Below are 11,400 nucleotides of genomic sequence, written 5' to 3' on the forward strand. Positions count from 1 at the left end.
CTAAAATAGTTATTTTGGTGTCAAGCTGCTTTTCAGTGGGAATTTATGCAACTTCCTCCATCTCTCCGAATAGAGAATATTGACTTTAGAAAACCAAAAATAAAAATAAAAAAAAATAAAAAAAGTGAATGTAACCATGTCGGAAATAAACTGAATAAATAAAAAAAAAAAATAAAAAAAATCCTGTACCTCCAGTTGCTCCTTTTGCGTGAAGCCTTTGACCCCCTTCCCGGCCGAGGCTTGGCCCATGAAGGTCATAACCCTTATCAGCGGGGCGTGGCGGTTCAACATGACAGCGATCTCCTGTACGCTCTCCCGAAACGATGAAAAGATCATCACGCGCGTGCTAACTTCTTCAGGGCTTGAACCTTCACATTAAACAGACAGAGACACTCATTCATTAACAGTCTCTGAGAAACAAACGACTCATCACACTGGAATGACATCTTTAAATGGTCAAAAAAAAACACTCAATTTGGAGAGAGATATATTGGTTGCTTTAAACCAATTTATTTAAGTAGGTTCCTTTTGGAAAACATAAAAAAAAAGTTAACCTACAATTTTTCATTATGTATTATTATTATTATTATGAAATAAATGTCTTTCCTCATATAACAAAATTGCCGAAGTCTTTGTTTGGCTGTTTTGGGATTTTATTTGGGAGTCGGTTTGTTTTTTAGATAATAATAATAATAATTATTATTATTGTTATTATTATTATAAAATAAAAAATATATATTTAAAAAATGAGTTAGGCATAAAATCTCTAAATGGGTGAAAAAAATGACTTTTTATATATACATTTTTATATATAATTTATTAATATGAATAATATTACAATAAAAAAAACTTATAATATAAAAATAAAATAGTTAGGCATAAAATCCCCAAATGGCCAAAAAAATTACTTATATATATAATTTTTTTTTTTATAAATAATTTGTCTTAATATTAATATTATCAAAAAATATTTCATAATGTAAAAAACAAGAGTTAGGCATAAAATCCCCAAATGGCAAAAAAAAAATTGTTTATATATATATATATATATATATATATATATATTATATAATTATTCTAAACTGTGTTTTATTATTACTATTTTTTTAACTAAAAAATATTTCAAAATATAAAAATATATGAGTTATCCCCAAATTAGCCAAAAAATGACTGAGGTGCTTTTGTTGTGAGGGTGACAATATATGAAATGCTGTATTAGGTGAAAAAAACATGCTTAAACCAACAAATACAACCCATATAAATAGCACATAAATATCCAAATAAAAATGTTGTCCATGCACTTCACTTGAATCTAACATTAATAAATGAAAGTTTAATTAATCTGGATGCAACACAAATTTACAAAAGAATAATGGTTTGTTTTTGCTTTTTTTTGTTGCTGTGTTTCATATACTGTGTGTACAGTATAAGTCACAATGTAAAACTTCTATACCCCTGTTCTCTGCTGAGCTCTCTTTCCACCGTCTGAAGTGCTGCAGCACAACCTCTTCCAATTTTTCCAGTTTAGGGTGACTATAAATGAATGAGTCATCTGGACCTGGAAATACCAAATACAGAGCAGAATAAGGCTGCAGCTGGTGAAAGGAAACATGACTTCATAATGTTGTGTGTCCTATGTGACGTTTACCTGCAGATGACTGCACAAACATCGCCTCCATCTCCTGGTAAAGATCCATAAACGTGGGCGTTCGTTGAAGCTCATTCTTGGCTCTGGAATTCTCTGAGTAAAAGAAGCATAGAACGTAAATATAGTGAGAGTTCATGATGGGAATTTTTGAAAGCTAAAAAGCATTTTTTTTAAAAATAGAAATAATAAAGGGGAATAAAGGGAAGAGCTTTTTGGGGCCCATTCATAAAGTCAGCAAAATGATGGTCCATTTTTCTATGAATCTGTGATAACCACATTTATTTATTCATCTGAATAATATCCAGTGTTATCCGGGAAGTTTATTATTATTTGTGCCATAGTATATAGTCATCTTAAAAAAGAAAATCAGGAATACATAGGATTTAAAAGTGACCAAAAAGGTGGTGAAATGGGATTTAAAAACTACAGAAATTGATTAAAAGTTGCAGATTGGAGAGGCCAGAGAGTGGTAAAAAGGGTTTAAAGTGTCCATATTGGCTTAAAAGTAGAAATAATTAGTTTAAACTGGCAAAAATGGGCATGGTAAACTGTGAATGTGGTTAAATTGGCAAAAATAAGCATGAAATATGGTGAAAAGAGGTTAAAAGTGACAATAATGGGTCAACATATGTGACATTAGGTGGAAAAGTGGTGGACAGGGTTTATAAGTGTAGAAAATGTCTTGAAAGTGGAAAAAATGAGCAGAAAAGGTATTAAAATTTGATGGAAAAGTGGCAGAAATTGGAGTAATGTAACAAAAATGCATTAAAAGGAGCAAAAATATGGCAAGAAAAAGTGATGGAAATAGGTTGAAATATGGCAAGTTTGGTGTAGTTGCAGAAAAATGGGGCAAATAAGGAAAAATGGGCTAAAAATGTTCATCTGGCGACCCCTTCCCAGTGTCTCCCGACCCCAAGGTTGAGAATCGCTGTTATAAACACAACCTGTCTGTAGATATTGGATTAGAAAACCATGAATAAACTATATATAATAATGGATCTATAGCCATAGTTGTCACTAGGGGCAGTAATAAAATGATAATTGCATCCTTCTGGTATTTTTACAACTTTCACTACCTCTAGATAAACGACTGACCTCTGGATCCGTCCACAATGCTTTGGATGTAAAAGAAGAGCGAGCGGAGGCCCATCTGCATCAGCAGCTCGTAGCCGTGGTAAAGGCTGATGCAGAGGGCAAAGTCGCCTTCCAGCATCCCCAGTTGATAGCCCTGCAGAGTGCACAACACATGAGTTATGATTCCAAAAAAACATCCAAATAACATAATCTGTGCAGATTTAGGGCTTAAAATTAAACTTGTATTTGATGTCCAACATAATGTGTAGCCTTTAAAAAACAGGAATCATTTGATTTTTAACTTTCAAATTATTAACAAAACATAAAAAAAGAACAGATGATTTATTATGCATTGCATTGTGGGATGTGGAGTCTCATAGACCGATGGATAGAAGTGTTATTTCATTCTTTCTTATGCTTGGTGTTTTGGGAAACTAAGAATATTTTTTTTTAACAATTTGAGCAGATTTTTGCTTATTTTTACAATTTCTCTACAACTATAACCTATTCTAATCACTTTTTTATGTCATATTTTTGCTCCTTTTAATGTATTTTTGCAACATTATTCCCATTTCTGCCACTTCTTCCTCAAATTTTAACGCCTTTTCTGCACCTTTTTTATCTTTCAAGACATTTTTGGAACTTATAAACCCTTTACAACACTTTTCCACCTAATGTCCTATATGTTGACCCACTATTGTCACTTTAAACCTCTTTTCACCATATTTCATGCTTATTTTTGCCAATTTCACCTTATTCACAATTTGTCATGCCAATTATTTGCCAGTTTAAACTAATTGTTCCTACTTTTTAAATTACATTACCCCAAACCCCTTTCTTTGCCTTATTTCTGCCACTTTTAGGCCAATATTGACACTTTTAATCCTTTTTACCAATTTTTCTGTCTTTTTTTGGCCACTGTAATTTGCAACCAGTTTCAATGATTCTTTTGACTATAATACCTTTTTGCCAATTTAATCACATTATTTTGCCAGTTTAAACTAATTGTTCCCACTTTTAAGCCAATGTTGACACTTTGAACCCCTTTTTACTACTTCTTCTGTCCATTTTTGGTCCCTTTTAATCCATTTTATTTCTAATTAAACAAGGATTTACATCTTTAAGATTATATACTATGGCACAAATAATAAACTGCCTGGATAACAGTGGATATTATTCAGATAAATAAACGTGGTTATCACAGATTCATAGAACAATGGACCATCATTTTGCTGACTTTATGGATGGACCCCAAAAAGTTCTCTTTTATAAGTTTTCTTTGCGTAAATGATCTTGGATGTATTGATCTATGAGGCCTGAACTCTGTCTTTAGCTGATATTTATTAAAAAAACAAAAAAAACAATGACATAATAATGACAGTTTCATGCCTTGATGGAAGGTGGTGGATTCTTCCGGAACTGATCCCTGGCCAGAATGAGCTGGTACTTGCAGAGAGTTCTCAGGTCTTTGTGTGCCATCACCCGGTACTGGACCAGACGTGACATGAATTTCTCCAGCACCTATACCACATTGTGTAACAAGTACATAAAAAAATGGGCAATCACCACCATTACTGGGACAATTCCAGGTTCACTCATGCAACAGAAAGAACTCTAACCATCATTCTGACATGATGATTGACGGTGCACTAAAGTGATGTGTGAGCTGTCGGTTCTAGATAGAGCTTCATCACTTCCAATGGAAGCTGTATGTTTGAGCAGCACTCGTGTTGAAGAGGCTTTCATCTTTTCCCTGACCTTGTTTCTGAACGATGGAAAAACGGAAAACATTCAACCTGGGCTGAGGGACAATTCGCCAACAACTTCCATCCAGCCTCTAAATGACATAATGGCAGCCTGAACCATTACTGACTCAATTTGAGCTGCAGCAGGAACAAAAAAAAAAAAAAACGTTTTTTAAAGGATCAGAAAATGAATGTCATCACAAACGCAGCAGGAAGTTGTACCTTTTGGGAGATTTTCAAACAATAAAATCACTTAAATTAAAAAAAAAACAGCAAAATCACCCATGGAGAGGATATTAGGGCTGGGACGACATGCTTTTATCTCGTTTAGATTTTATCACAATACTTTGGTACTGATTTGTTTTATATTGCTTACTAGGGATGTGAAGATTAATCGTGAGGCAGTTAAAAATCAAATTCAAAGGTGTCACGGTTCACGTCAATACTCTAAAATTGAATCGCAATTTAGAATTTGAAATTCAGGACGCAGCACCTTGTTTTAAATCAGAAGTGTGGAAGCATTTTGGCTTTTTTTAAAAAAAAAAAGAACTATTATGCAGTTTCACATACTGTAGTTTACTGTAGAGCCAGAATTTAAATGAATAGGCTTCTTCATTTGTACTATTTCTTTATTTCATTCAGGATTTATTTTTAATTAAATTGCATCATTTTGCATAGTTTATCGAGAGATTCTTTTGACAATGAAAAATAAAAGAAAATAGTACAGTTTTTCTTTCGAAGAAAAAAAATGAATAAAGTATTTTTCAGTCATTTGTCTACAGTCTCATTTTGTAAAATAAATCATGAGAAAATCGTATAGTGAACCCAGTATCGTAAATCGTATCGGGAGCTGAGTGAATCGTTACATCCCTAAAGCTTACATAATATATATATATATATTTCTTCTTTTTTTTTAACTTTGTCTGCACATGCTGTTTACAACAACTACGCATGTTTTGTTATTGCAATTAAATGAATGAATTAATTTTATTGCATAATTGTGACCATCACCAGCCCTCCCGAAGGAAGGGTAAGAAACACTTGATTAAAGGGAGAATATAAAAAGATAATATATATTTCTTATTTTTATTATCCAAACACAAAAGTTGAATTATCACAAATTTGTACTGAAGTGAAACATCGGTGTTCAATATTGTGGCAAAAAATTTGCAATATATTGTAAATCAATATTTTTCCCCTAGAGGATATTATGAATATATAAACATTAGGGCTCGGAGTTTAACGCATTAACTGCAATTAATTAATTACAGAAAAATAGTGCACTATGCACAATAGTGTACCTTTTTGGGGATCTTTAAACAACAAAATCCCCCATATAAAAATAAGAGCAGAATCACCCATGGAGAGGATATTAGGGCTGGGACGATATGCTTTAGTCTCATTTTGATTACATCACAATACTTTGATGCTGATTTGTTTTATATTGCTTACATAATATATATACGGTGGATATAAAAAGTCTACACACCCCTGTTCAAATGCCAGGTTTTTGTGATGTAAAAAAAATGACGCCAAGACAAATAATTTCACAACTTCTAGAGAAATGTGTTCTAGGGAGAAACATCGGTTTTTGATATTGCGGCAAAAAAAATAAAATAACACAAAATAAAAATAAAAAATCGTAATATATTGTAAATTTATATTTTTTCTCACCCATAAAGGATGCTATAAATATATAATTATTAGGGCTGGGACTTTAAAGCGTTAATTGCGATTAATTAATTACAGAAAAATATTTGACCATTATTTTTACCATCCAAACACAAAAGTTGAATCTTTTTTTTTTTTTTGTGGAGAACAAAATGAAAAATTAGATTTTAATGAAAAAATTATTTTTATTTTTTATATTATTATCCAAACACAAAAGTTGAATCATTGTTTTGTGGGGGAAAAAAATAATTATAATAAAAAATCGCAAAATCTTTTCTCACTCATATAGGACATTGTACTATATATATATATACAAGAAATTTATTGTTATGCAAGTAAACCCTCACCTAACACATGTACAAATCCAATTTCTATTAGCACTAGAAAATTCTATATAGAAGTCGGTTTAAAAAGAAGAAAAGATGAAGCCTGTGCAGCTGCTAAATATCATCGTTCATCTCAGAGACTAAAAGACAGAGAGCTCCGAAGCTCACGAAGACAAAAGCACAGAGTTAAATAACAACCATTAATTCCAGTGACCTTTTAGGAAGAAAACCAACAATGAAATCACCTGGCACTGAACGTTGTTTTTCAGAGGTGTGCTAAAGAGGCCGGCCCATCTGCTTGGGTTTTTGCCTGATCGCACAGAGCCGCTCAAATCCCACAACAAACAACCAGAGAACATGGATAGGCAAACACTGAAGATTTTTATTAAGAACTTTAAAAACAAACAAAATTAATTTGTTTCAATCAAAACAAGTTTATACATTCCTATAGAATCTATCAATCTGATCAATTCAAAACCAACAATTTCCATGGGGAGCAGATTGTAAATGCTAAAATAAACGGTCACATTTAGCAATGAACCACATTTAAAAAACGTATGTGAATTTAAATATTAAATCAAAATATTAAATCTAAATGCTAAATCTAAATTTTAAATATTAAATCTAAATGCTAAATCTCAATGCTAAATGTTAAATCTAATTGTTAATCCTAAATGTAAAATATTAAATCTAAATGCTAAATCTAAATTTTAAATCTAAAATCGAAACGCTAAATGCTAAATCTAAATGCTAAATGTAAATGTTAAATGTAAATCTTTAATGTTAAATCTAAATGTCATGGATAAAATTAAAATGTTTGCACTCCCAGTTCTAAATTAGACAAAGTACGAAAGCCATCAACAACATCAAAGCAAAAAGTTACAGATATTTAAATGTCTTTTCATTTTTTTTTATTTCTTGTTACCAATTTTTATTTAATTTGAGGAGATTTTGTGGAATGACTTGAGAAAAATTGCCGGATTTTCGAAAAAATTTGGTTCTTTAAACAACAATTTACACAATGAGTCCTGTTTTCTCTGTCATTTTCACTTTCAGCTGTGGGCCAAATCAGATGCTGTGAAGGGCCAGATTTGGCCCCCTGGCCTTGAGTTTGAGCTGGTAAAATGCTACGTAGTTGTGAGAAGTATTTAAAAGTAATTATAGAAGAAATCTGATTTGTTAATGCTGTTTTTTAAGTATTCACCCAAAAAAAACACGATATCTCAGGCTTCTGACCTTCACGCACACCCACACTCATTTTTAGACACACAAGCACACGCACAGGTGATTTAATGCTACGTGTGAACGTACGTGCAGCCGTCAAGTTCAGATTAAGAGATTACACAGAGCCAGATTAGTGCCATCTCTGTTTTATTCAGACTGGAATGTGACGTGGATCCTTGCAGAGAGGTGACAGCTCTGCAGTAACTATAGCGACCATCAGTATTTATTCTGCAGTGTGAAACTTTAATACATTTTACAAGTCGTATATATATTTTGTATTTGAATACCTTTGGTGAGGACTTGAGGAATAGACTTACAATAAAGTACATGCACAAAGGAGATCATTCAGTGTTTTACGGATAAATCAATTCGGTGATAAATCACAATATTTCACCACACGATTATACATATACATATATATATATACATATATATATTAGCGATGTAACGATTAATCGTAAGGCAGTTAAAAATTGATTCATAGGTATCACGGTTGATAGCGATTTTTTGAAAATTGAATCGCAGTACTTTTTTTAACCAGCAGAGGGCGTTATCCACAAGTGTAGGCGGCGGGCGGAGTCTGCTAATACTTTCTTTCTGGCTGCCTTCTACTTTGAAATATGTTAATGGACTTGGTAAATGGTAAATGGACTTGATTTTATATAGCGCTTTATCACCACACTGAAGCAGTCTCAAAGCACTTTCCATATCAGCTCATTCACCCAGTCACTCTCACGTTCACACACCAGTGGGACAGGACTGCCATGCAAGGCGCTAGTCAACCACTGGGAGCAACTTAGGGTTCAGTGTCTTGCCCAAGGACTCTTCGACACATAGTCAGGTACTGGGATCGAACCCCCAACCTCTCGATCAGAAGACGACCCTCTACCACCTGAGCCACGGTCGCCATCATTAATAAATGATTCATTACCCCTTTAGCACCGAAAGAATATCTGTAATATTACTTGAATATCTGTAAAAGTCACGTTTTTCTATTAGCTCTGTCTGCTAGCATAACTTCTCTTCTTCACTGCAAGATATCTGCATGCCAACCGACCACTGTGTTACCAGCGCCCTCTGCTGGTCCAAACAAATATGACGTAAATCAGTGTAATCACGTTTTTTTTTTTTTTAAAGTCCAATTGTTAAGGCACAAAATACATTTTCAGTTGCACTTTTAAAAGAAAAAGAACTATTATGCAGTTTTGCATTGTTTATTATAGAACCAGAATTTAAATTAATAGGCTTCATTTTCATTTCTATTATTCCTTTATTTATTTCATTCAAGATTTATTTTTAGTTAAATTACATTGTTTTGAATAGTCCATCAAGGGATTCTTTTGACAATGAAAAATAAAAGGAAAATAATACAGTATTTTCTAGTTTTTTTCCCAAAAATTTTTTTTGTCTACAGTCCCATTTTGTAAAATAAATCGTGAGAGAATCGTATCGTGAATCGAATCGTATCGGGAGTTGAGTGAATCGTTACATCCCTAGTATATATATCGTAAGGTTTAGTATCGAGATATATCGTATTGTGACATTCAAATCGTGACAAAGTATTGTAAATATCCCTTTAGTTTGTGTAAAATGTCAGAAAAACAGAGAAATATTATCACACAATTATTCAAATTTAACCACCAAGTGTATTTTTTTCCACATCTTTGTGTCTTTTATTAATTCATTTAGTTATGCATCATGTCACATGTTAAAACCTGACTCTGATAGGAAATGGTTAAAGAAAATCTGATATTCTTTATGATGTTGAATGCCACTTTATAAATCATACTTCTTAGGACTAAAAGCAATAAAATAGAAAGTAGGGTTACGTTTATAATCTGTGTGAAGTGTTTTATGGGGTCATGAGAGGAGAGCACGTGGGCCAAATGATTCCTGCCTCTCTGAGCACACGTAGCGGGGAGCCATTAGCTGATTGGCTGTAAGGCATTGAGCTAAGTGACGCGACGAATGAATCAGTGAAAAAGCCTGTCTGTAGACAGAGATTAATAAACGGATCTACTCTGAGCTCAACTCTTACTGCAGGGATGGGCAACTCTATCACAGCGGTGATCGTATCTGTTCCGACGGCCACATTATCAACATTCATGTCAGCATTTAAAATAATGACATTCATAAAAGGGGGGGGGGGGGGGAGACAGGGTTTGTATTTTTTTTGTTTCTTTGTCTTTGGTTTTGTGAGTTTTTACTTGAGAGTTTTTATTTGTTGTGTTCTTGTTGCAGTTGTGTGTAATTTTCTGCCTTTTTTTATGTCGATTTGTGCATTTTTGGGTTGAACTTTCTGTATTTTTGTTGTCATTTTCTGTATTTTCCTGTCATTTTGTGCAATTTTGTTGACAGCTTGTGGGTCTTTAGAGCTATTCTGTAATGTGTTACTGTTTTCTTTTCTGCGTGTGTGTTTTTGTAGTCATTTTGTTTGTTTAAGTGGTTAAGTTGGTGGTTTCTCTTCGTTGCAATTTGGTGTTTTATGAGTCATTTTGTGTGTTTTTGTTATTTGTTGTGTTCTCATTGTAATTGTGTGCATTTTCTGTCATTTTCTGCATCTTTGTTGTCGATTTGTGCGTTTAAGGGGGGACTTTCTGTATTTATGTTGTTTTTCTATATTTTCCTGTCATTTTGTGCGTCTTTGGACCTATTCTGTAATGTGTTTTTTTGGTGTATTTTTAAAAAAAATTGTCTACTTTGTGTATTTTACTGTCAATATGTGTGCTTTGGGAGTTACTTTGTGTATCATGTTGGGCTTTATATTCCTTCCAACTTCTTGAAATACAATTTTTGGGGATTTTTTTTTTTGCCCAAGGGTCACCAGTTGCCTATGTCGGTCTTACTGAGTGTGTGCGTGTGTGTGTGTGTGTAGGATTTGCTTTAGCATCACTATCTCTATAGCTGTTAATAAATGTGAAAGTTATGATGAATTAAACAACACATCTGTGTGTCTCTGAAAACCAAAACTCTAATTATGATGTTGTCGACGAGCTTCGAGCTGTGGATAAAGTCTATTAAGTGCGATCAGCTCAGTGAGAGTGTTGACAGTGTGTTTGTGCATTTAAAAACACACACACACACACAGAATACAGTGGATTATATAATCCCCTCTCTCTACGTGTCTGTCGAAGGGTGCAACATGGTGGCTGAGCAGAGGAAATCCTGCCTTCTCCGCCTCTTGGTTCATGTTTGTTCATAATCCTCTGCCTGAAAAGGATCTCTAAATGAATTTTGATTAATAAAAAAATAATAATAAATCAATTTTTTTTGTTTTTAAATATAATTGCCCAAAAAATGATTTCAGCCTAACCACTGAATTCCACTTTTAGAAAGGACTTTTATGCAGCCACACGATGTGTAATCAACCATGGAAATGATGGTCGACCAAGACTATGGCTCACGTAGCGATTAGTCGACCAAAAAATAAAAAATAAATAAACTAAAAAAATGAATGAATGCACTCACTCACACACAGCTGTTGCTAGACACAGCATCATGTTTAGGCAATAAATAAATAATATTTGATATTTAATCCTTATCACCTATATAAGTGAAACGCATTTTTTTTTGTAAACGGTATTGAAACTGATACCATTTCTGACGACGGCATCGACCAATTAGTCAACTAAACAACCAAAGTTAGCAGCCCTCGTAATTACAATGCTGATTTATATAGTCAAGTTTATTTGTGTAGCACGTTTCATGTACA

The 11,400-nt window shown here is 33.3% G+C and overlaps 1 protein-coding gene across 2 annotated transcripts in view; it reads right to left on the reverse strand.

Moving 5' to 3' along the window:
* The window catches only part of fancm (FA complementation group M), a 56,825-nt gene that overhangs the window by 25,986 nt on the left and 19,439 nt on the right, over positions 1–11,400 (reverse strand). For both annotated transcript variants that reach the window (XM_028437671.1, XM_028437672.1), the window contains exons 5-9: positions 4,112–4,243; positions 2,744–2,876; positions 1,649–1,741; positions 1,454–1,558; positions 190–368 (exon numbers count right to left, since the gene is read on the reverse strand). In XM_028437671.1, coding sequence (XP_028293472.1) covers positions 190–368; positions 1,454–1,558; positions 1,649–1,741; positions 2,744–2,876; positions 4,112–4,243 — 642 coding nt within the window. The remainder of the gene's footprint in view (positions 1–189; positions 369–1,453; positions 1,559–1,648; positions 1,742–2,743; positions 2,877–4,111; positions 4,244–11,400) is intronic.

The sequence above is a fragment of the Gouania willdenowi genome, chromosome 22 (genome assembly GCF_900634775.1).
Source record: "Gouania willdenowi chromosome 22, fGouWil2.1, whole genome shotgun sequence".
Taxonomy (NCBI): Eukaryota; Metazoa; Chordata; class Actinopteri; order Blenniiformes; family Gobiesocidae; genus Gouania; species Gouania willdenowi.